This window comes from Manis pentadactyla, chromosome 15 (genome assembly GCF_030020395.1).
Source record: "Manis pentadactyla isolate mManPen7 chromosome 15, mManPen7.hap1, whole genome shotgun sequence".
NCBI lineage: Eukaryota > Metazoa > Chordata > Mammalia > Pholidota > Manidae > Manis > Manis pentadactyla.
The window spans coordinates 36,285,199-36,311,928 of NC_080033.1; the positions used below are offsets into that span (position 1 = coordinate 36,285,199).

General features: G+C 43.7%; 1 protein-coding gene across 1 annotated transcript; it reads left to right on the plus strand.

The window, feature by feature from the left end:
* Positions 1-2,144: 2,144 nt before the first annotated feature.
* Positions 2,145-22,389, plus strand: C15H16orf78 (chromosome 15 C16orf78 homolog). Its single transcript, XM_057492868.1, has 6 exons — positions 2,145-2,294; positions 5,139-5,300; positions 5,754-5,873; positions 6,366-6,648; positions 19,803-20,049; positions 22,245-22,389. The coding sequence occupies exons 1-6, from the start codon at positions 2,145-2,147 to the stop codon at positions 22,387-22,389; spliced, it is 1,107 nt and encodes a 368-aa protein (XP_057348851.1).
* Positions 22,390-26,730: the final 4,341 nt, after the last annotated feature.

Genomic DNA, 26,730 nt, shown 5'->3' on the forward strand with positions numbered 1-26,730 from the left:
GGACTTAGCAGATAAAACCTTCAAATGGTTATTATAAATATGGTCAAAGAACTAAAATTTTGAATCATGTTTAAGATTTTAAGTGAAAATATGAAAATGAATCTCTTATTAGAAAAGATTCTAAATAAGGAGATGGAAATTTTTTTAGAAAAAGGAAAATTCCATGGTTGAAAAGTAAAATTGAAATTAAAATTCTACTAGAAAGACTCAACAACGAATTATATCTCATTCTCTTGCTGGTTCTGCCTTGCTCTTCTGTTGAAGCATCTGTCATGTTGTGATCTTCCTTATGGAGAGGCACATGTCACAGGGAGCTGAGGGTGGCCTCAGCGTGGCCGGGGAAAGAATCAGTACATTTGAAGATAGATTGATAGAAATCATCCAATCTGAAGAACAGAGAAAACAATGATCAAAGAAAAATGAACTAAGTTTTAGAGACCAGTGGGACAACTTGAAATATGTCATCAGATGTATAATGGGAGTCCCAGAAATAGAAAGAGAAAGGGACAAAAAAAATAATGGAAGAAACAATGGCTAAGATCTTTGAGAATCTGATGAACAATATTAAATATGTATCCTAAAAGTTCAACAAATCAGGAGTAGAATAAATACAAAGAGATCCACACTAGACATATATAGCAAATGTTTAAAAGACAAAAACAGAAAAATCAGCAAGAGAAAAATGACTCATATGTACAGGGGAGCAACAATATGATTAACAGCTGATTTCCATGTAAAACAATAGAGCACAGAAAGCAGTGAAATGATATATACAAAGTGCTGAAAAAACTGTTAACCAAGAATTCTATTATCCATCAAATGTTTCTTCAAAAAATGAAGGTAAAGACATTGCCACACACACAAAGACTAAAAGCATTCATTGCTAACATCCTGCAAATGTATTATAAAATGAATAAAGCCAGATACAAGAGACTACATATGTATGATTCCATTTATAGAAAGCTCAAACAGACAGAACAAATCTATGAAATTAGGAAAGCGTTTATCCTTGAAGGGAAGTAGTGACTAGCAGGGGCCAGAAAGGGGAATTCTGGGGAACTAATTCCACACTCTTCATTTGTGGTTCTGGCACATTTCTATAAATATAATTTTCTTCCATAAAAGTTTACTAAAACAAAAAGGAAGCTTGATCATGTCATTCCCTCCCCTCTGTTTAAATCCCTTTATTGTTTTCCCTTTCCTTCCCAGTCTGAGCAAAACTGTGACCTCTAAAGTCTTGATCTGGCCTCTGCCAGCATCACTTCTAATTTCCTGTCACTCTTGCCGCTTTGGCCTTCTGCTGTTCCTCAGGTGTGCCCTGCTTCCATCCTGCCACAGGGCCTTCCTCACATTCATCCCTCTGACCCAGAGCCCTTTGAGGCCTACTTACCCTATGGCTAGAAGCTCAAAAGAGTGGTGACCCACCTACCACCCAACCAAGTCTAGTTCTTTGGTCTAGTTCATAGAATTATATTCCTTTCCTTCAGAGCATCATCTTCATTTGTCAGTATGGATTCAGAGAATATTTAACTGCTGTCTTGTCTTTCCCACTAGCCCATGTGTTTCAGGATGTCTGATTATGTTTTCATCTTGCATTATATTCCCAGCACCACTCCTGGCACACAGTAGGAACCTGATAACTATCTGTTCAATGAATATGAAAGTAATTGAGCCTATAAAATTTTTTGTTCAAATTAGAGTACAGTGTGGAAAGTCAATGCCAAACCAAGGAATTAAAATTTTTTATAGGCTACAGGAAGACAATGAAGTTTTTTGAGAAAGGAAGACACATGAACTGACCTTTGTTTTAGTAAGATCTCTATGGAAGTGGAGTGGAGAGGCCATAAAGAAAACCATGTTGGAATCAAGGGGAAGGACTTGACTTAAGAGGGGCAGTGGCCACATACAGAAGCCAGCACCCCTCTCTACTATGACCCTAGGGGCCAGCCTCACAGTGACCTCACAATCACCCTCTAGACATCCCACCTCTTAAGACCAATATCCCAGCTGCTGGCCTAACTCTGCCCTATATGTTCCCATGTAGAGACTATACCTTACAGTCTGAGTCATCGACTCCAGCAGCTAGACACAGAGGGACCAGTGAAGTGAGAGGGTACCACCTTCCCACCCAAAGCACGACCACAATGTCAGAGAAATCAGAGGACCTGAAGGGTTTGATGCCCACAGAAAGGAAGTCCACGTGGAGGACTGCAGAGGAGAGGCGAATGTCCGACCTCACGTGGGTGCTGCAGTGGCAGGAGCGGAGGCAAGGCAAGAAGAAGCCACCATTCCAGGTACTGTCAAAGAAAAATCGCAGGGAAGACTTAAGACAGTTGCACCAGGGAGAGACTGAACTCAACTTCCAAAAAACAAAGGGCAAGAGTTAAGAGTTTTAAGCACTGGGCTGAATTAGCGGGAAAGCACTGGAGGATGCCTGGGGAAGGTGGTCCCTGTGATTAGACCATCTGTGTCACTCACATAGTTAGGCTCCTACCCTTCCACAGAGACTGCGAGGCAGGGGTGCTGTTTTTCTCGAGAATGACATTTCAAAGGTATGGTTCCCCAGGCCTTGTGAAAAACATTCCTGGATTGAAAAATGGCAAGAGGCCAGGAGAAGATTTTCATGTCAAAGAGAGAGAGAAAGAATTTACAAGTGCAAGTTAACTAAAGGAAAAGAGGGAGGTCTGGCCCATGAGTCAGGAAGAAACCCATCTATTCATCAAAGTGAGGGGAACAGAAGGCTATTCAAGCTGTCTTGGTCAGTTTTGAGAAGGGTTTAGGGCAATAGATTGTGATGCTGGCAGAATGGGTCCTCCCCACTGTCCCCAAGCACTTCCATCCTTGTGGTGGCTCCAGAGTCAAAAGGCATTTGCGCTCTGCTGCCACTATGCCCTGCTGAGACTCCTACTAACTCAACTCTTCTCTAGCCTGCATCAGAACTAGTTCTGACCCTCCTATCTTAGTCTATGTGGGTTGCTATAGCAGAATACCATTCACTGGGTGGCTTATAAATGACAGAAATTAATTTCTCCCAGTTCTAGAGACTGGAAAATCCAAGATCCAGGCACTAGCAGACTGGTGTCTGAGCAAAGCCTGCTTCCTGACTCACAGATGGCTGATTTCTCACTGTACCTCACGTGGTGGCAGGGGTGAGGGATCATTCTGGGGCTGCTTTTATAAGGCGCTAGTCCCATTCACAAGGGTTCCACCCTCATGACCTAGCCATCTCCCAAAGGCCTTACCTCCTTATACCATCACATTGGGAGTTAGGATTTCAGAATAAGAATTTGGCGGGAAACACTCTGTCTATAGCACTATCTTCTCTCTTTCTCCAGAAACTGTAACAGCTAGTTTTGCTTCAGTTTCTGTGCCCCACCCCCCGAGTGCCCCACCCTGGGCCTATCATCTACATAAAATCGAGCCATGTCCTTGGAAATTGCTCTTCTCAGCAGAGGATGCCACCTGATCTTGAATTTCCCAGCCTCCAGAGAAATATGGGCAAAAAATGGCATTACTAATGATAATGCTAACTTGTTAGGCATTTCTTGTGTGGCAGGCCCTGTGCTTAGCATTGCACATGAGTTATCTTGTCAACTGTCCCCAACAAGACTACAAAGTAGAAGCCACTCTTACTCCCCAGCTGAAGCATAAGGAAGCTGAGTAAAGTGGAAAAAGTAATTTTCTTGTGCTCACTTAGATAATGAAGGGCCAAGCTGGGGCTCAAATTCAGACTTACCCAGTTCCCACGCTCCTGGGCTTCATCAGGCTAACTCCCCCCCACTCCTTCCACTTTCTCTGCTTCACACAGTTCAATACCCCTTGCCTTTCACGAAAGCTCCCATTCTGTTTATGTGCTTACTAATCATTTATAGTCAGAAAGTTCTGGAGTGTCAGTTCCATCAGACATTTTAACACCCATCTGATTTTACCTGATAACATATTAGCGAAAAACATATTTTACATTGAGGTGCTAAAGCTTCACAGATGGCCCATCCACTCCCCACCGCCATATCTCAGGCTGTGGCAGAAGTTTGACTCCCAGGTTGCTCAGAACTCAGCAACAATCCCAGAAATTATATTCACTGCTAGGATTGATGTGTTTGGTCCCATCTCTCCTCACAAAGATTATATTCTAATAATGTGTTCACAACTTTACCTTTTATGTGGCTTTAATTGGAAATAATTTTAGACCCAGGGAGAGAACAAATTTAAATTGAAAATACAATTAAATCTGCAAGCATCATTGTCCTTCCCAAAAGTATTTGGGGTTTGAAAGAAGCTCCTGAAAAAGGCGGATGCTTCCGTGGCAGGCCTCGGACAGCAGAGATGGCGGGAGGACCTTTAGTGAAGATGGCTGGAGGGAGGTTGTCTGCGGCGTCCACACCCTTCTTCTGGCAGTCCAGGCCTTGCTCCATTTAAGCCTGGCTTATGGCGCTGCCCAGTGCATTGTGCCCTGCTGATCCATTTGTCGTCAAAGGGGACTGAGGTCTGAGGTGTCAGCCACAGGGGACACTGAGTCAGCAGAAGTTAGTTTGGTCTGTGTTATCACCACATCAATTCCACTAAGCTTCCTCCCAGAATGAGGGCAGGGAGCTACTCGGTGACTCCTGAGGAGACACTGCAGGTCGCAGGGGGAGTGGGAGCAGAGCCACCTCTGGAGAAGCCGGCCTCAGCCTTCCCTCTCAACCTGAAAATTTAGCCCTTGACCCAACTTACACCCCATCTCCCCCTGTGCCGAACAAACCCCTGAAGTCGACTACATCTCCTAGTTAGATGGCCTTAAGCATGCCCTTGGACAGCTCCTTCCATATCCCCAGCTGGCTTATCAAAACCCTCCTTCCATCCCACAAAACAGCGCCAACATTCACAGAGGACCTGATAGGTCCACGCAGTGATTCATGTATTTCTCACAACCCTAGGAGGTAGAGCCTACAATCATCCCCATCTTCAGGTAAGGGAACTGAGCCACACAGATAGCAGAGGCCCCTCAGCCACTCATCAACAAAGGAGGATTCTAACCCGGATGATGAGCTGGCAGGCAGCCACCACCTCACCACACCCACAAACAGCACATCCAACAGGAGACCCAGTCCGCTTGGCTTTCCCTGAGATGCCTCAGCACCTCCCATTCCCTGTAGACTGGCCTGGAGGCGCCTCCGTGGGCCCCTCCCCTGCTGGACCCTGGGCTCCCTGCTTGCCCTGCAGGAGTAGAAGGCCAGGTGCACACACGAGCAAGTCCACCCGAGGCCCATATGCTTGGCCCTCAAGGGGTCAAGAGGAACACCCGGGAAAAGAGAAAGGTGGTGTGGATTGTGATGACAGCTCTGGGAAAACAGAGTGGGTAGGGTGAGAAGTTGGGGGCCTCTGGAGACAGAGGGAGAGTCCTGGCTGGATGAAAGACAGGGAGGTCTTCCAGTGGTTCCAGACTGGAGGCTGTGGTGGGAAGTCACAGCTAGAAAGGCCATTGGGGGATGGAAGGCTAAAGGGCATCCCTTGCATGCTGAGTGATACAAAGCTAGTGCTGAATTTTGAGGTGGGCAGGGACACCCACACTTGGGGTTTAGAAGGCTGTCCTGGGGGCAGGGTGACATGGATGCCAGGACATGCCTGCAGGCAGGACAGGAGGCAGGGATGGAGTACGGGAGCCAGGGGAGCGGAGGTGTGGCCCACTCAACAAAGAGCTGTTCCCCTGCAGGCACAGGGTTGTCCATGCCCACCAGGGCGGTCACAGCACTCTCCTCCCTTCCTTTCAGAAGTCCAAACCCAAAGTGACGACAGACCCTAAAGCAACTGGGAAGGAAGAAAAGAAAGCCAAAGCCAAAAGCATCCTGAAACAGCAGGAAGGGACCCGCCAGGTGGCATTCACTGAGCCGGTAACCCCACCACTCCCCACGCCCACCTCGCTAGGCTCCCCGCATTGAGGAGGGGTACCCACTGCACTCCTGCAGTGCCTGGCTATTTATTTAAGACTCTAAAACTCACTGCCCCACACTACCATCTAAAGGAGCCCCACCCTGTGTGCCTGTTCACACATCAGCTCCAGCCCATCACACCATCCCACCCACACTCCTGTAGTCGTTTCAGCTTCCCGGGTGCCAGGCCCTCCTCCTCACACCCCTTGCCCAGACCACTCAGGAATGCCATTGGAAGGATGGGAACTCCCAGCCCTAACTGCCCCTTGGGGCGGTGGCTTCTGTGGCCACTCACTGCGCCCCTGAGACACAGGGAATGGAGGTGAGGAGCTGGCAAGCGGGCACTGGTGCACCATCCCTCCCATCCCCAGCCTGCCCAGGGCCCAGGGCGCATCTCTCCTTTGTCCCCTTTGCCTACCTTGCAGCAAACCCTTGGAATGGCCCCTTTTACAGGTGGAAGAGGCCAAGCTAGATACCATTCCCCCGCGTGTAACTTCTCTCCTGCTCTCCTCCAAGGCCTCGGGGCAAAGCAACCAGAGAGTCGGGGACCCTGTCACATACCAAATGCTCTATGGAGTGGAGGCAAAGGGAAAACGCCTCAGCATGGTCCCCGGCAACTATGCCAGGGACGGCCACAGGAAATCTGGTAAGGGAGGCACCTTTGTCCTGGGGGCCGGGATTGTCCTGCCCACCTGCCCTCCTCTGAGAGGGACTAAAAGCTCACACCACTCTTCGGGTGGCGGCATCCACATCAACTTGACCACTGTGGGCACAAGAGCCCCACAAGTCTCTTTAAGGATCACACTGAAAGCTGGGTGTGGCCTGGATAAGAGCTGAGTGGATGTCAAGGCTTCTCCCACACCCGGTGCTCTCTTCTCAGGAAGCCACCCCTGGTTCCTGAAGCCATTTGGTGACAGAAACCCCATGAGTTCCAGATGACCTGATTAGTTAGGATAACCACCTCAGGGACTAGCACTGGCCCAGCACAGTGGCCCAAGTCAGAAGTCACTTCTCCCTGCCACCCTTCAGGACCAGATATGGGGTCTTGGGCGATTCCACCTCTTTCACATCTTCTCTCATCCCATTCCCACTACTGTCGTTCCAGTTTAACCTCGATGCTCTTCCACTACAAACACCTCCCAACAGCTTCCCTTTCTCTGGCTACCACACTGGCCCTTCTAACTTATTTGAGTTTTTACATTTAAAGTAAATTTCTTATAGGCAGCCTATGAATGGGTCCCGTTTTTTTTAATCCAATCTGGCAATTTCAATCTTCCATTGGGATGTTTAGACCATTTATACTGAATATGACCATTGATATGGTTGGGTTTAAATTTACCATCTTGGTATTTGTTCCAAGTTTGTTCCATCTGTTCTTTGTTCCCCTTTTTCTTTTCTGCCTTCTTTTGGGCTGAGTATGTTTTATGATTTCATTTTATCTTCTCTATTGACTTATGTGCTATAACCCTTTGCTGTGTTATCTTACTGGCTTCTTAGGGTTTACAATCTACATCTTTCACTCGTCATAGACTACGTGAGGCCTATATGTCTACATGTAGTGTATATCATTTTGTGTTAAACATAAGGAACTTATAAAACCATAATTCCATTTCTCCTCTCCTAGCCTTAATGCTTTAATTCACACATTCTATTTCTCCAAATGTTGTAAACCTCACAATATGTCATTATTGTTTTTGCTTCAAGCACCTATCTGTTAAAGAGATTTTTATGTTTTCCCACATATTTATTTCCAGTGCCCTTTATTTCTTTACATAGGTCCAAATAGCCTGTAACTATTTTCTGGTCTTCCTTTAACATTTCTTATGGTGTGGGTTTGTTAGTGATAAATCCTTTCATCTTTTGTATGTCTGAAAATGTCTTTATTTCATCTTTGTTTCTGCACAATAATTTTGCTGAGTATAAAACTATAGATTGACAGACTTTTATTTTCTTTCAGTACCTCAAAGATTCACTGTTCTGTCTTATAGCTTGGACCATTTCCAGTGAGCAGTTGGCCTTCATCTTTATTTATGTTCCTATGTAAGGCACCTTTTTCCTCTGCCTTCTTTGAAGATTTACTTTTTTTTTTCTATTTTGAATTTTTTAAATTAATTTTGTTATATTTAATTTCTGATTCACAATCGATACATAAAAATATATAGAATGGGAATTTACCCTCCAAATGTATCCCCCTAAGCCCCATAGTCACCATTAACCTGCAGCTGTATTGTTTTTGCACTTTCTTTTTTTTCTCTGTGAGGGCATCTCTCATATTTATTGATCAAGTAGTTGTTAACAACAATAAAATTCTGTATAGGGGAGTAAATGCTCAATGCACAATCATTAATCCACCCCAAGCCTAATTTTCGTCAGTCTCCAATCTTCTGAAGCATAACGAACAAGTTCTTATATGGAGAACAAATTCTTACATAGTGAATAAGTTCTTACATGGTGAACAGTACAAGGGCAGTCATCACAGAAACCTTCGGTTTTGCTCATGCATTATGAACTATAAACAGTCAGTTCAAATATGAATACTCATTTGATTTTTATACTTGATTTATATATGGATACCACATTTCTCTATTATTATTATTTTTAATAAAATGCTGAAGTGGTAGGTAGATACAAGATAAAGGTAGAAAACATAGTTTAGTGCTGTAAGAGGGCAAATGTAGATGATCAGGTGTGTGCCTGTAGACTATGTGTTAATCCAAGCTAGACAAGGGCAATAAAACATCCACATATGCAGAAGATTTCTCTCAGAACAGGGGGGGTGAGGTTCTAAGCCTCACCTCTGTTGATCCCCAATTTCTCACCTGATGGCCCCCCTGCGACTGTGCCTGTCTTAGGTTATTCCTCCCTTGAGGAATCTTACCCATCTCTGGCTAACCAGTCATCTTCTGGGGCCATACAGGGAAATGTAAAGTTGGTAAGTGAGAGAGAAGCCTTATTGTTTGAAAAGGTTAGCTTTTTACTTCTTTGCAGATTTATGCCCTGTGGCTTCTATGCCCAGCATTTGTCTTGAGGTATCTTTACCACTTGGAAGAATTATGATACTCGGTAAGTTTGATATGAGGCACGAATTCTATTTAAGGGTTGTAATTAGGAAGGGAGAAGAAAAGCTATAGAAGTAGCAGGGGGAAGAAAACCTGGGGAGATTGATTATTTCTTTGACATATCTTCTTGTAGAGTAACTTCAGCATGTATAGGTTTTAAACTACTAATTAAATTGTGCACACACATTAACATAATAGGAGTATAGTTACATAACCAAAGCATACCTGTAATTGCCAGCCATCTCCAGTGAAACCAAGAAAACCAGTTAGGCACCTTAGGCATTTGTGAAAACTTATCTATGATATGGTGGATATTGTCCAACTGAACTTGAACAGTCTGAGAGAAATCAGACAAATTAAAACAACCCATTCCTGGGGACTGTTCACATCTTTTAACAGTAAATAGTCTGTAGTTGTAAGATTTTGGAGTGCTACAATTTGCACTTCTCCTATTTCTTAGTTGAGTTCCAACAGTATAGATCCAGTCAAATTTGTTGTTTTACTGTATGCACAGGCCAGCTTAGATATCTCCTTCATTCCCATGGCAAGTCCAGGAGCTGGTGGGATGAGTGCATTGACAGCTGTAGCAGTGCGTGGATCATTGTGGGGTTTTTTGATGATCATCTTCTGGCATGAGTCTTCCAGAGAGTGCTGATGTTGGAAGTTCTTTTTCATATCTTATCTTAGTTCATTTTCACGGTAGCCAAATTAGGCTTTGATTCTCTGTATAAACACAAACAGACCCTTTGCCTACACTTTTATATGCCCTTTATACCCTTGTGTAGAACTCATTGGAGGTCACCACACAGGAACTGCCTTTTTTTTTTTGGTATCATTAATCTACACTTACATGATGAATATTATGTTTACTAGGCTCTTCCCTGTACCAGGTCCCCCCTATAAACCCCTTTACAGTCACTGTCCATCAGCATAGCAAAATGTTGTAGAATCACTACTTGCCTTCTCTGTGTTGTACAGCCCTCCCCTTTCTCCCACCCCCCTCATGCATGCTAATCTTAATACCCCCCTTCTTCTTCCCCCCCTTATCCCTCCCTCCCCACCCATCCTCCCCAGTCCCTTTCCCTTTGGTACCTGTTAGTCCATTCTTGAGTTCTGTGATTCTGCTGCTGTTTTGTTCCTTCAGTTTTTCCTTTGTTCTTATATTCCACAGATGAGTGAAATCATTTGGTATTTCTCTTTCTCCGCCTGGCTTGTTTCACTGAGCATAATACCCTCCAGCTCCATCCATGTTGCTGCAAATGGTTGGATTTGCCCTTTTCTTATGGCTGAGTAGTATTCCATTGTGTATATGTACCACATCTTCTTTATTCATTCACCTATCGATGGACATTTAGGTTGCTTCCAATTCTTGGCTATTGTAAATAGTGCTGCGATAAACATAGGGGTGCATTGGTCTTTCTCAAACTTGATTGCTGCATTCTTAGGGTAAATTCCTAGGAGTGCAATTCCTGGGTCAAATGGTAAGTCTGTTTTGAGCATTTCGATGTACCTCCATACTGCTTTCCACAATGGTTGAACTAATTTACATTCCCACCAGCAGTGTAGGAGGGTTCACCTTTCTCCACAGCCTCGCCAACATTTGTTGTTGTTTGTCTTTTGGATGGCAGCCATCCTTACTGGTGTGAGGTGATACCTCATTGTAGTTTTAATTTGCATTTCTCTGATAATTAGCGATGTGGAGCATCTTTTCATGTGTCTGTTGGCCATCTGTATTTCTTTTTTGGAGAACTGTCTGTTCAATTCCTCTGCCCATTTTGGGTTATTTGTTTTTTGTTTGTTGAGATGTGTGAGCTCTTTATATATTTTGGACGTCAAGCCTTTATCGGATGTGTCATTTTCAAATATATTCTCCCATACTGTAGGGTTCCTTTTTGTTCTATTGATGGTGTCTTTTGCTGTACAGAAGCTTTTCAGCTTAATATAGTCCCATTTGTTCATTTTTGCTGTTGTTTTCCTTGCCTGGGGAGATATGTTCAAGAAGAGGTCACTCATGTTATTTCTAAGAGGTTTTTGCCTATGTTTTCTTCCAAGAGTTTAATGGTTTCATGACTTACATTCAGGTCTTTGATCCATTTTGAGTTTACTTTTGTATATGGGGTTAGACAATGGTCCAGTTTCATTCTCCTACATGTAGCTGTCCAGTTTTGCCAGCACCATCTGTTGAAGAGACTGTCATTTTGCCACTGTATGTCCATGGCTCCTTTATCAAATATTAATTGACCATATATGTCTGGGTTAATGTCTGGATTCTCTAGTCTGTTCCATTGGTCTGTGGCTCTGTTCTTGTGCCAGTATCAAATTGTCTTGATTACTATGGCTTTATAGTAGAGCTTGAAGTTGGGGAGTGAGATCCCCCCTACTTTATTCTTCTTTCTCAGGATTGCTTTGGCTATTCGGGGTCTTTGGAGTTTCCATATGAATTTTTGAATTATTTGTTCCAGTTCATTGAAGAATGTTGCTGGTAGTTTCATAGGGATTGCATCAAATCTGTATATTGCTTTGGGCAGGATGGCCATTTTGATGATATTAATTCTTCCTAGCCACGAGCATGGGATGAGTTTCCATCTGTTAGTGTCCCCTTTAATTTCTCTTAAGAGTGACTTGTAGTTTTCAGGGTGTAAGTCTTTCACTTCTTTGGTTAGGTTTATTCCTAGGTATTTTATTTTTTTTGATGCAATTGTGAATGGAGTTGTTTTCCTGATTTTTCTTTCTGTTGGTTCATTGTTAGTGTATAGGAAAGCTACAGATTTCTGTGTGTTGATTTTGTATCCTGCAACTTTGCTGTATTCTGATATCAGTTCTAGTAGTTTTGGGGTGGAGTCTTTAGGGTTTTTTATGTACAGTATCATGTCATCTGCAAATAGTGACAGTTTAACTTCTTCTTTACCAATCTGGATTCCTTGTATTTTTTTGTTTTGTCTGATTGCCGTGGCTAGGACCTCCAGTACTATGTTAAATAATAGTGGGGAGAGTGGGCATCCCTGTCTAGTTCCCGATCTCAGAGGAAATGCTTTCAGCTTCTCGCTGTTCAATATAATGTTGGCTGTGGGTTTATCATAGATGGCCTTTATTATGTTGAGGTACTTACCCTCTATTCCCATTTTGCTGAGAGTTTTTATCATGAATGGATGTTGAACTTTGTCAAATGCTTTTTCAGCATCTATGGAGATGATCATGTGGTTTTTGTCTTTCTTTTTGTCGATGTGGTGGATGATGTTGATGGACTTTCGAATGTTGTACCATCCTTGCTCCCTGGGATGAATCCCACTTGGTCATGGTGTATGATCCTTTTGATGTATTTTTGAATTCGGTTTGCTAATATTTTGTTGAGTATTTTTGCATCTACATTCATCAGGGATATTGGTCTGTAGTTTTCTTTTTTGGTGGGGTCTTTGCCTGGTTTTGGTATTAGGGTGATGTTAGCTTCATAGAATGAGTTTGGGAGTATCCCCTCCTCCTCTATTTTTTGGAAAACTTTAAGGAGAATGGGTATTATGTCTTCCCTGTGTGTCTGATAAAATTCTGAGGTAAATCCATCTGGCCCGGGGCTTTTGTTCTTTGGTAGCTTTTTGATTACCGCTTCAATTTCGTTGCTGGTAATTGGTCTGTTTAGATTTTCTGTTTCTTTCTGGGTCAGTCTTTGAAGGTTGTATTTTTCTAGGAAGTTGTCCATTTCTCCTAGGTTTCCCAGCTTGTTAGCACATAGGTTTTCATAGTATTCTCCAATAATTCTTTGCATTTCCGTGGGGTCCGTCGTGATTTTTCCTTTCTTGTTTCTGATACTGTTGATTAGTGTTGACTCTCTTTTCTTCTTACTAAGTCTGGCTAGAGGCTTATCTATTTTGTTTATTTTCTCAAAGAACCAGCTCTTGGTTTCATTGATTTTTGCTATTGTTTTATTCTTCTCAATTTTATTTATTTCTTCTCTGATCTTTATTATGTCCCTCCTTCTGCTGACCTTAGGCCTCATCTGTTCTTCTTTTTCCAATTTCGATAATTGTGACATTAGACCATTCATTTGGGATTGCTCTTCCTTTTTTAAATATGCTTGGATTGCTATATACTTTCCTCTTAAGACTGCTTTTGCTGTGTCCCACAGAAGTTGGGGCTTAGTGTTGTTGTTGTCATTTGTTTCCAGATATTGCTGGATCTCCATTTTGATTTGGTCATTGATCCATTGATTATTTAGGAGCGTGTTGTTTAGCCTCCATGTGTTTGTGAGCCTCTTTGCTTTCTTTATACAGTTTATTTCTAGTTTTATGCCTTTGTGGTCTGAAAAGTTGGCTGGTAGGATTTCAATCTTTTGGAATTTTCTGAGGCTCTTTTTGTGGCCTAGTATGTGGTCTATTCTGGAGAATGTTCCATGTGCACTTGAGAAGAATGTATATCCCGCTGCTTTTGGATGTAGAGTTCTGTAGATGTCTATTAGGTCCATCTGCTCTACTGTGTTGTTCAGTGCTTCCGTGTCCTTACTTATTTTCTGCCCAGTGGATCTATCCTTTGGGGTGAGTGGTGTGTTGAAGTCTCCTAGAATGAATGCATTGCAGTCTATATCCCCCTTTAGTTCTGTTAGTATTTGTTTCACATATGCTGGTGCTCCTGTGTTGGGTGCATATATATTTAGAATGGTTATATCCTCTTGTTGGACTGAGCCCTTTATCATTCTGTAGTGTCCTTCTTTATCTCTTGTTACTTTCTTTGTTTTGAAGTCTATTTTGTCTGATATTAGTACTGCAACCCCTGCTTTCTTCTCACTGTTGTTTGCTTGAAATATGTTTTTCCATCCCTTGACTTTTAGTCTGTACATGTCTTTGGGTTTGAGGTGAGTTTCTTGTAAGCAGCATATAGATGGGTCTTGCTTTTTTATCCATTCTATTACTCTGTGTCTTTTGATTGGTGCATTCAGTCCATTTACATTTACGGTGACTATTGAAAGATATGTACTTATTGCTATTGCAGGCTTTAAATTCGTGGTTACCAAAGGTTCAAGGTTAGCCTCTTTAGTATCTTACTGCCAAACTTAGCTCGCTTATTGAGCTGTTATATACACTGTCTGGAGATTCTTTTCTTCTCTCCCTTCTTATTCCTCCTCCTCCATTCTTCATATGTTGGGTGTTTTGTTCTGTGCTCTTTCTAGGAGTGCTCCCATCTAGAGCAGTCCCTGTAAGATGTCCTGTAGAGGTGGTTTGTGGGAAGCAAATTCCCTCAGCTTTTGTTTGTCTGGGAATTGTTTAATCCCACCATCATATTTAAATGATAGTCATGCTGGATACAGTATCCTTGGTTCAAGGCCCTTCTGTTTCATTGCATTAAATATATCATGCCATTCTCTTTTGGCCTGTAGGGTTTCTGTTGAGAAATCTGATGTTAGCCTGATGGGTTTTCCTTTATAGGTGACCTTTTTCTCTCTAGCTGCCTTTAAAACTCTTTCCTTGTCCTTGATCTTTGCCATTTTAATTATTATGTGTCTTGGTGTTGTCCTTCTTGGATCCTTTCTGTTGGGGGTTCTGTGTATTTCCGTGGTCTGTTCGATTATTTCCTCCCCCAGTTTGGGGAAGTTTTCAGCAATTATTTCTTCCAAGATACTTTCCATCCCTTTTCCTCTCTCTTCTTCTTCTGGAACCCCTATAATACGGATATTGTTCCTTTTGGATTGGTCACACAGTTCTCTTAATATTGTTTCATTCCTGTAGATCCTTTTATCTCTCTCTATGTCAGCTTCTATGCATTCCTGTTCTCTGGTTTCAATTCCATCAATGGCCTCTTGCATCCTATCCATTCTGCTTACAAACCCTTCCAGAGTTTGTTTCATTTCTGTAATCTCCTTTCTGGAATCTGTGATCTCCTTCCGGACTTCATCCCATTTCTCTTGCGTATTTCTCTGCATCTCTGTCAGCATATTTATGATTCTTATTTTGAATTCTTTTTCAGGAAGACTGGTTAGGTCTGTCTCCTTCTCTGGTGTTGTCTCTGTGATCTTTGTCTTGCCTGTAGCTTTGCCTTTTCATGGTGATAGGAATAGTCTGCAGAACTGGGACGAGTGACGGCTGGAAGGACTTCCTTTCTTGTTGGTTTGTGGCCCTCCTCTCCTGGGAGAACAGCGACCTCTAGTGGCTTGTGCTGCGCAGCTGCGCGCAGACAGGGCTTCTGCTTCCTGCCCGGCTGCTATGGAGTTAATCTCCGCTGTTGCTGTGGGCGTGGCCTGGCTCGGGCAGCTACTCCAAAATGGTGGAGTCGCGTTGGAGCAGGAGCGGCCGGGAGGCTATTTATCTCCGTAAGGGGCCTCCCTGCTCCCTGCAGCCCAGGGGTTAGGGTGCCCAGAGATCCCCGGATTCCCTACCTCTGGATTAAGTGTCCCGCCCTGCCCCTTTAAGACTTCCAAAAAGCACCTGCCAATACAAAACAACGAGCACAAAAAAAAAAAAAAACTTTTAATTAAAAAAATTTAAAAATAAAATAAAAAATGGCCACTCGTTTTTCTTTATTCTCTGGCGCCAGCCTCAGGCATCTGGTCACCGGTCTTGCTGTCCTGTTTCCCTAGTATTGGGGTCCCTATCCCTTTCCCTTTAAGACTTCCAAATAGCACTCTTCAAAACAAAACAGCAAAAAAAAAAAAAAAAAATGGCCGTCCGCTTTTCTTATGTCCTCCAGCGCCAGGCCTCCAGTACCTTCTCACAGTTCTTGCTGCCCTGTTTCCCTAGTATCCAGGGCCCTGCGCACGCACTGTGTCTGCGCTCTGGCCCGGATGGCGGGGGCTGGGTGTTCGGCAGTCCTGGGCTCCGTCTCCCTCCCGCTCTGCCTGCTCTTCTCCCGCCGGGAGCTGGGGGGAGGGGCGCTCGGCTCCCACGGGGCCGGGGCTTGTATCTTACCCCCTTTACGAGGCGCTGGGTTCTTGCAGGTGTGGATGTGGTCTGGATGTTGTCCTGTGTCCTCTGGTCTTTATTCTAGGAAGAGTTGTCTTTGTTATATTTTCATAGATATATGTGGTTTTGGGAGGAGATTTCTGCTGCTCTGCTCATGCCGCCATCTTGGCTCCTCTCTCTCTGAAGATTTACTTTTTAAGCAATTTGATCATGATGCACTTTGATGTTATTTGCTTCAAGTTTCTTGTGTTTGTGTTTGGAATTTATTGATATTCTTGGTTTATAGTTTCCATCAAATTTGGAAAAACTTTGGCCATTATTTCTTCAAATATTTTTTTCAGTACTCCACTTTCTTCCCTGTGTCCCAGATGCCACAATCACACATACTTGAATCCTCACAACTCACTGGAGTTTTTTTCCCCAGTGTTTTTTGTTTAATTTTCTAGTTTATGTTGCTGTGTCTTCAAGTTCACTAATTTTTTTTCTGCAGTGCCTAGTCAGATGTTAACCCCAACCAATGTATTTTTCATTTCAGACATTGTAGTTTCCATCTCTAGAACTTCAATTTGGATCATTTTTAATATTATGTCTCTTTCTGTAGAATGCTCAAATGTTGATGAACATACAGACTATATTTACAGTAGCTGTTTTAGTGGTCTTGTCTACCAGTTCTTTGAGGTTTCCTCTCTGCATGTGCTGATTAAACCTCAGCTGAGAGAAGCCTTTACAGATCTTCCCAGCTTTCCATGAAACTTTCTCCTGTTTCTCTGCCCTGTAAATTCAACTGCCTTGGCCATCTAAATTGTCTATTCTCTTTCCCCAACTCGGAAAACTGCTGGACTCTGTCTAGGTTGCCATCTATCTATGCTGCGAACTGAAGGCATCTTCCACCAGTCAGCTGGCTCCATCATGGTGTTCACCTCACTTGTTTCATCTCTTTCAAAGATCACTGCCTTGTGTTGCTTGTTGTTCTATGTCTGAAAACTGATGTTGTTTCATGTAACAGGCCCTGTTTCTTCATTGCTTAAGATGAAAGGATAAAAATAGTCCCTGTTACCCCATCTTGACTGAAAGTAGAAATCTCAGATTGGCCTTTCCAAAACATAAAACTGATTGACTGCAATGGGAAGTCATTCTAAAAAATCTTAAGAAGGAAGCTACAAACTTGGATTTGAATTTTTTAAAGATAACTCTAGCTATGGGCCAGTAAAAGATCCAAAGTAATCAGAGTATAGTTCCAACATAAATCTTGGCAAAATCTGAGCAGCTAGAGTAGGAAAATTGGATTCATTTGACTTTCTCTCCCAGGGCACCTATGCTCAGGGCATTCTATAGTTGCCAGGAAAGGGGTGCATTCATAATGCAGAAGGCTGGGGGGCGGCAATACTGCCCTCTGTCTCGATGAGTCCTGAGTCAGCCCCTGGAATCCCAAACATGACCCACTAGAAACATAGCTTATCTGTTTAGCCACACACTCAAGGATATGGATCATTTATGTCCAGAGGATACAGGAGCCCAAAAAAAGACACTGATAACTGACTGCATATTTTCCTGGATCCACCACTAATTATCTACAGTATCTTGGGCACATGACTTAAACTCTGTGACCATCAACTTTCTCATTTGTTAACTGGGCATGATATGGTTGTGAGACAATAGTGCCCTCATTCCTAGAAAGCTACTTGAACACTGCGTGGTATAAGTCATTCAACAAATGTTAGCTAATATGTATAATTATCATCACTATTTATATTACTACTATTCTTTCCTACCTGTGACCTATCATGACCAGAAGAGGATCAGATATCTCAGGAAAGGCTATCACCCTTTCTCTAGGGGATTTCCCATGTGTGTCAGTAAGGATGTGCAGCTCATAATTTTCCTGTAACTTAGCACCAATTTCCACCATGTACAAACAGGAACTGCTAAAGCCACCTGATGCTATCACTCTATTAGCTGTCAGTCCAGTGTACCATACTGTGCATAAAGAATCCCAACTCAGCCACAAACTCATAACAAGACCTTATAGCATAACAAGACCATAACAAAAATCACAGCCTCTCTCCAGGCTGCTGTCCCTCCATTTATGTGATTGCAAGAGGTCTAGACCCATTCCCCCAGACATATCCCAGTAAAATTCCTGAACTTTATTGATGAAATCTTGCAAGTTTACAGGAAGAACAATTTACTTACAAAGGAAAAAGAATCAGATTAGCATCAACATGAAAGTGAAGTGGCACCTACAGATTACTGATCTTAAAGACCTACAACTCCATATCCCATCCCCAACCCACACATAAATTACTGTTGAGGTGCATGAATGATATTTGTAGATTTATAAATATTTAGGGACTTTCTCAGCCATGTATCCCTTCATCTGCAGAAAATGCTCTAGAAAAGAGGAAAGACACCAAACCAGAAAATAACTGATTTAAAAATCAAAATCTAGATATACACTGAAAACCAGGTAATATAGAAAGATTGAAAATTAAGGGGTAGGCAAGTAAATAACAAGAAATGCAAATGGATGATGTGGGATTAAGGCTTAAAAAACATTAGAGTAAAATAGGGATATATTTAAATGTTAAAAAGAATAAAAATAACTATAAACCTATATGCACCAAAGAACATAATAGCTAAGTGGATAAATATTTATAAATGCAAAAAAAAGCTGATAAAAATACAGTTATAGTGGAAGATTTTAATATACTTCTTTCAGAACAAGGTAGGTAGAACAAATAGACAGAAACAGGAAGTACACGGAAGAACCTAAAAAGACAATTAGAAATGATAACTTCATATTTGAATAGAGAACACATATTTTTATATAGCCAAAGAATATTTACAAAAATCATCTGTCCATTCACCACAAAGGAAACATTAACATTCAAAAAAGTACAGATTTTAGAGCCACCTACTTTATCCTACAGCAATAATTAGAAATAAAATTAAAATAAAAAATACTCAATTTAACAGTTGGAAATTAGGAAACATATACCAAAAATAGCAGCAAATATCATTTGAAATGATGAAATGCTAGGATAATTTTAATTAAAATCAGGAACAAAATGAGGCATGACTGCTATCATCATTGGTGACTTTGTTGGGGAGAGTCTAGCAAATGCAGTATATCAAGAAGAGTATACAATTTCTATAAATATTAGAAGGCAGATATTTCATTTTTCCTCTGATATAATTGCATATCTATAAAATTCAAGAAATTCTAGTCAAAAATTAATGAAAGTTTGTTTGGTTGTTGGTGTACTGAGCAAAAATACATATATTTTTAAACAATAGCCTTTTTTGGCAGTAGTCACACCAGTTGGAAATAGAAATGGGAGGAAAATATTCTACTCTCATAAGTAAAAATCTGCAAAACACTTAAGAGTAAATTTAATGAGAAGAAAAAAATTAAGGTCTCCAAGTTATAGCCCCAATAGTATATCATCCAGTACAAAACCCATATTTGATTTTTGTAACATCAGACATTTACCATTTAATTTCATATATTTTTGCCTTTGTGCAGGCCTCCTGCCTGCTCATGCTGTTCCTCCTGCCTGCAGTACTTGTCTCCCTTTTTCATTCATTAAACTATTTGTCTTGTAAAAAACAAGCTCAGAGTAACCTCTGATACCTTCCCCCACTCTTCTAGGCTAAATGGATGAAGTTCTGTTTAGATGAACTTCCTCTGGCAGGGAGACAAGATTGGGAGAAGGGGATAAAGGAAAGGAGGGAAGGGAGGGAGTTGGGGAGGCAGGGAGGAAAAGATGAATAAAGATTAAACAAATGCTAAGAAGGAGAACCTTTCCAAACCTTGGTAAGACCTCATACCTCAGTACTGGTTAGTTTGAAGCCCGTGCAGTCTTTCAGGCCTCACCCCCTTCCTGCCAATCCTCCCTCTCAGCTGTTGCAAGATCTAACTCCCTGGGGTGTCTGTCTAATTTCAGAAATAGACCCAGTCACTCTAGAGCCCACCCAGTGGCCAACGACGTCATACCAGCGACACAGCATCACAGAACCCACGTTACCGGACAGCCCCTTTGCCCGGCGGAGGTCCACGCTCTTGAGAGACTGGTTAGGCAAGTTACCCGACAGCAGCCGCGAGCACAAGCTGAAGAGCCTCGCGGAGAAGGGCACCGAGCCCAAGATGCAGATGGTGAACATGCCGAAGCCAGAAGAGGTGTTGAGGTGCCGGTGAGCTCAGGGCTGGGGCGCCTGGGAGCCTCTTGTTCGCAGGCTGGGCTGAGCCTGGAGATGCAGGAGGGCAGCCGCAGTATCACTGTGCTGTCTTTGAGTCCCAAAGGGCTGCCCTGGGACTGAAGCTACTGGGTCTCCAAGCAGCCTCACCAGCCAGGGGGCCACCTCCTGGATGGACATGACATCTAGGTGCCACCATTGTAATGCCGTGCCTTTGAACACTTACACAACCTTTCCAATATTTCCATTTGTTTCACAATTAGAAACCAAGAATATTATTCAAAAAAGAAAGGACGAGTTGTCTGTGGCCTTGTTTTAACAGGAAATTCCCCTGACAGGCTTTACACAACGGGGTTGAAATGCTAGGGGTAGCAGCCACCCTCCGCAGTGGTTACCTGCTGTGTGTTTGGGGCTTTAGACTCCCAAGGGGTCCATGAACAGAGTGTGAAACCATTTGGTCTTCTTGCCAAAGGTCTCCCTTCTGGCTTGTTCTTTGTGTTATTTACCATTTGGTTTTTAGGAACACCGAACAGCTTGGTCTCCACCCAAAAATTCAAGTATCCCTCCCTAGCCCAGCATTCTCCTTTACAGTACAGATGTAACTGACAGGGCCCAGAAACTTCAGTAGAGGAGAAAGTAGGACAAGAGAATAATGTAGTTGTCCTTGTAGAGTTGACAGCAGAAAACTCACCTGCCGGTTAAAGATGGCCTCAGATGCCCCATCCAGTGGCCCCATCAGGAAGTCCTGTTCTGCTCACTGTCTGGCTGACAGATAGATGGGCAGAATGGCTGACTGGCCAGAGGCAGCCTCCCTGCCGGAAGGGGCTTCAAGCATGCCTGATGCTTCCACAGTTGGATGACATTGGCAATGTCTTTCGGTTTAATGGGGTGGTTCCGTTGACTCCAGCCAACAGACCGCTTACCTGGGATCCTTGGTGGGGAGAAAAGAGATCTTGACAGGAAGGAGCCCAAAGGACTCCCTGCCCTACCAAGGAGGAAGGGGAACACTTGGAGAGATGGCGTCCAACCAGCCATTAGAAAAACATCCAAGGGAAGGATGAAATTGACCAAATGGGATCTGAATGAGTCCATGTACCACACATATACATGTGTGGAACCCTGTTGGGCTGGGAGGGAAGGGGAGACTGTGGCTGGAGCCATCAGAGAAAGGTAGTCCAGGTGCAGGGCTGGTGAGTGGCTCTGAGCTGGCTGTTAGGTCTGGGCAGATCTTGGAGAAGGGATGCTATTCTCAGTGGGTAGAAAGCCCAGTTTATGTGAGTATGCAGCTCATCCTCACCATCTGTAGCAAAATAATCAGCCAGCAGGTGACCTGAGTAGGGGGCCTACCTCCTTATACCAAAGCTGGGAACAGGGTCGATGTTGGAATGAAGAGCTCTTGGGATGTGATGGTAGAGATACTCTCTAGATCCCAAAGTACAGACGGAGTCAGTTCCATTCTTCAGTATAAGAACTGTGGGGCTCTAGCTAGTATTTTAAGTGAGTGGCTTAATGTTTTAACTGTTTTAATATTTTAAAGAAAATAATTGCCTTTCCCACAACTTTGTTCAGCCTTTATCTCCACTGTCCTGCATTCCCCCAAGCCCCTAGCATCACTCAGATCATGTACCCATAGCAGTGAGGAGAGGAACACTTCACGATTTGCATCCTAGGTTTTTCCATAGCATAATGTCATAGCCATACTTACCTTTTTCCTGGTGACATTTTAATGCTGGCAGAAGAGCCCTTGAAATGGATATGCTATTATTTGCTTAACCATTCTTCTGTTGATGGAATTTCCTATATTCCTCCTGGTGGCGACCTCCTAATGAACACTTTTATTTATATAGCTTCTCTTCCCATTGACTCCTCCTCCTCTTACATAAGTTGAAGGGCTGAGTAGAGTTACTGAGTCAAAGATAATGAACATTTTGGGGTGGGGTGGGACAAGGGCGGTGTTAGGCATATATGTTGTCAAATAAATTTCCAGAAGAGTAATACCAATAGAAACTCCCACCAACTCTGGGATGTTCCACTCTGTTACAAGATCTCTGTCAGCTCCCAAACCATCTAGAGAGCCAGTCCCTTTTAGAGATCCCACCCTGGTGGCTGCTTAAATCTAAGCCCTTTTCAATAAAGTTCGAAGCTACAGTGACTCTACCCTCAACGGACCTCTTTGGCCTTGTCTCACACAGATACCTGAGGTTGTCCAAGAACAACATTCGAACCTTGCTTAAGCTGTGCAAGGATGCAGGAATGAACGTGGACATCCACCCCCACATGGTAGAAGACATAGACGCTGAGAAGGTGTTTGGCCAAAACCCCAACATTGCCCTCTAAATACCTCCTCTTCCTGGCCACCTCATGTTTCCTGTGCTGTTGGACTCTTAGCCACCAGATGCTGTCCCTGGCATACCACACCTGGCCCTCCAGACCTGGTGCCTCCCTTTTGGACAGTAGTGATTAGATAACAAGTCTAAACTGCATGGATCATGGTGCAGATGTAGCATTTGTCCTTGTCATTCAAGTCAGAACCAACTTAGGAGAAACGGGACTTTCTCCCTACTAGAAGACTCCTTAGAAAGGAAGTCTTAGAAGGAAAATGAAATGGCACCCCAGAGCCCCCAGAGGGCCTCCAGGAAGGACAAAGTGTTGAGCGGCTGGTTGGTGACACACACACACCAAGATCTGGCCCCCCCAACCCCCGCAACTATTCCACACAGGACGTAGTTCTGTGGAGAACCAAATTCCACATCCTCGAGGGGCTGTGTGGAGCTCTCAGACCCCAGTAGGGGCACTGCTGTGGGAACCCCACCTCTCAGACCAGAGACACTCCTGAAGATCCCGGATGTATGCTTCCCTGAAGCTCATCACGGACTGGAAAAGAGAGGAGGAATGAATGCAGGGAAGGGACCTTGCCTCACCCAACAAGGGGCCCCACGGGGGCTCTCTTGGGATCTAGAGAGGCACAAGGAGCCTGTGCTTCAGCTTCCAGACGTTCTGGCCCAATAAGCCCCAAGACTCACACGTAATGTTGAGAAAGGCATGTTTGTCAGCAACCACAAGCCAGGGCCCACTGGCAGACAGCACCACCTGCAGCCCTCTATGCACTGGTATTTTATAAACTCATAATTAGTCCAGTTTGATTGTATTTTCTGAAAGCATTATCACCAGATACAGAAACAGATACACATATCAGGAACAGATTCACACAGGTACAATCCCTTGGTTTATGGCAAAGGTGACACTGCAGTGCAGTGGGGGAAAAGATGGTCTTTTCAATAAATCAGGCTGGTCAATTAAATGTCCATATGGAAAAAAATATCGACCCTCTGCCTCCCACCATATGCAAAAATCAGTTCCAGATGGGCACAGATTGTGAAAGCTTTTAGAAGAAACATAGAAGACAATTTCCATGACCTTGGAGTAAGCAAAAAAATAAAAATAAACAGAACACAAAAGCCCCAACAATGTAAAAAAATATTTAATATAATTAAATTTTATTAAATTCTTAGAAGTAAGAACTTGGGCTTCAAAGATATCATTAAGAGACTGGAAAAGGCAAATAATCCAAGTGGGAGAAGATATCTGACAAAGTGCACACATCCAGATGACATATTTTTTAACTCCTATAAATCAATAAGAAAAAGGCAGGTAACTCTATGAAAAAATGGGCAGAAGTCTTATATGGGCATTTCACAAAAGAGGTTACCCCAGTGACCCAGCAAACATAAGACATTTTGTTAGTCATCAGGAACGCAAGTTAAAAATACAAAGCAGTACCTCTAACATCCACCAGAATGGCTAGAGTGACAATACCAGTTGCAGATGAGAATGCAGAATGACCAGAACTGTATTCTTGGCCATTGGGACAATAGATTGGCACAACCACTTTGAAAAACTGGCAGAATCTACCAAAGTTGAATATACACTTACCCTATGGTCCGGTATTTCCATTCCTAGATACATACTTAACAGAACTGTATGCATATGTGCACCAAAAGACTAGTAGAATGTCGATAGCAGCTTTATCCCATATAGCCAAATACTGGAATCAACCCAAATATCCATCAACAGTAGAAAGTATAACTTAAAATATATTCTTTAAATGGAATACTGTATAAAATCAGGAAGGAACAATACAGATAAATGAGCCACACAAACAATATCATGCAAAAGTAACAAGAGGCAAGAGAACAGCTGGATAGTCCCGTGTGTGCAATAGTCAACCAGGCAAAACGGATCTATAGCGTTAGGAATCAGGATGTGGCAGCCCCTGGAGGGAGGTGTGCAGTGGCTGGAAGAGGTGAGGGGGCCCTGGAGTGCTGCTGATACAGGTGTTCACTTGCGAAAATTCAGTGTACACGTGAGATGTGTGCCTTTTAAACAGGTATACTGTACTTCAAAGCACATTTTTAAAAGTATACTAAATGATTTTGTAACAGAGTTCTGGGTTTGTTTTTTGTTTGTTTGTTTTGGGTTTTTTTTTTGCTAAAAACAATACTAGCCTCAAAGTGAGGATGTTCAAGTTCCCTTCATCTGGAAGGTGAGGGTGGCCGTGGGGTGCCGACTTCCAGTTATAAGATAAAAATGTCCTGGCGGTGTAGTATACAGCACCAAGACTATGGCTGATGACTGGGTGATGTATATTTGAGGATTTCTAAGAGAGTGGATCTTGAAAGTTCTCATCACAAGAAAAACAATTGTGCTGTACACCTGAAACCAACATGATGCTATATCTCAGTTGTATCTCAATAAAAATACATTTTTAAAAAAATGAACCTCAAAAGTGAAGTGGTTTAGATCTCCTCCCCTCCCCTCGCCGTCCTTCCTTGCCTCTCAACAGCGGCCGTTACTCCTTATACCCACCAGATGGCGCTCCATCACAGCGGAAGACCTGCACCCACACAAGTCTGAACCGGCTGCTGACGGAGCGCGCAGCCCGTGAGAGGGGCAGCTGGGCGCCAGCTGGACTCCAGTCTGAGCCCAGAGCGGGTGGGCAAAGTCCAGCTACTCACACACAGGCTGAGGGTCCCTGGGCACGTTACTTTCCTAAAGTTTCAATTCTTCCCCCAAAATGGGGGCAAGAAATGCAATTTAAAACAACAGTGAGGTATCACTTTACACCTAATTATACTGGAAAATATTAGTAGGCTGGGGAATACCAGTGCTGGCCCAGATACAGAACTGAAGGCAGCAGCGTCAAGCCCTGCTGGTAGGCAGTGTGGGCCAGTGCAGGCCTTCTTGGTGAGGCTGTACAGACAGCGCAGCGACTAGCAAGTCGCTCCTGGCTATGTGTTCCAAAAATGTCTGTCACTAGCCATGTACTTGAGGGTGTTCACTCAGTGTTGACAGGGGTAGCTGGGGCGAGGGGCCATGCACGCTTGGGCAGGTGGATGGCAAAATAGATGTGACACACTAACCTCCATACTAACTAAAAGTACGTATATATCAACAGTACGGTGCTTCTATGGGCATGTATAACTGCATTAAGGCAGCTGGAACGGTATTAGGAAGGGAGCAGGAAGGAGGGAGGCAGGGAAGGGGAGTAAAATGCAGATGAGAAGTCCAGGTTTCTAGGGTGGTTGTGAAAAGGCGAATCTAAGGGAAGCTTTCATAGAGTCTCTAGCTCTTAGTAGTCACCCAGTATATTGTCTACTTGTACCTTTATATATTAGTATTTAGTGACTGCCTGCTGTGTGAAAGTACTAAGCTCTGTAATACAATGATAAACAAAATATACCAAAAATAAGAATTCCCTCTACTGTGGAGTTAACATCTTAGTAGCTTTGAGCCTGGTCCATAAACTCGTGTGTAAAAGAAATGGCAAATTTTCCTAAATCACATTACAATATATCCAGTTTTGTGCTCCTGCCCTGCTGAACTGGTGGAAATTTCAATTTTAGTTATCAGTGGGTTTCCATCTCTTACATCCCCAGAGGCCTGGAGTATTGGGGTGTGTAGGGTTCCCAGAATCTGGCGTCAAGTCTACAGTGGTCATTGTTGATATACTATGGGTCACAGCCCACAAAAGCCAAAAGGTCCCTGAAGATGGGCAGCATCACTGAGTCTGTACCTACCAGGTTCAAGAATTTCTGCTGGAATGCCCCGCAGAGAAAATCCTGCCTCCTGAGACAGGCCACATCGCCATTGCTCACCTCCAGGCCCACCCCTCACCTCCAAGTCTACCCCTCACCTCCAGGGCCATCCCTCACCTAAAGGCCCACCCCTCACCTAAAAGCCCATCCCTCACCTAAAGGCCCACCCCTTCAAAGGCCCACCCCTCACCTCCAGGGTCATCTCTCACCTCCAGGGCCATCCCTCACCTCCAGGCCCATCCCTTACCTACAGGCCCACTGGCCCCCCCCCACCTGCAGGCCCACCCCTCACCTCCAAGCCCACCCAGCCCACCCCTCCTCTCCAGGCCCACCCCTCACCTCCACATCTATCCCTCACCTCCAGGCCATCCCTCACCTCCAGGCCCATCCCTCACCTCCAGGCCCACCCCTCACCTCCAGGTCTACCCCTCACCTCCAGGGCCATCTCTCACCTAAAGGCCCACCCCTCACCTCCAGGCCCACCCCTCACCTCCAAGTCTACCCCTCACCTCCAGGGCCATCCCTTACCTAAAGGCCCACCCCTCACCTAAAGGCCCATCCCTCACCTAAAGGCCCACCCCTT

Coding starts and splice junctions, on each gene's coding strand:
- C15H16orf78 (XM_057492868.1), top strand. CDS start 2,145: ATGTCAGAGAAATCAGAGGACCTGAAGGGTTTGATGCCCACAGAAAGG. Junction 5,301..5,753: donor ACACCCGGGAAAAGAGAAAG/GTGGTGTGGATT, acceptor CCTTCCTTTCAG/AAGTCCAAACCCAAAGTGAC. Junction 5,874..6,365: donor AGGTGGCATTCACTGAGCCG/GTAACCCCACCA, acceptor CCCCTTTTACAG/GTGGAAGAGGCCAAGCTAGA.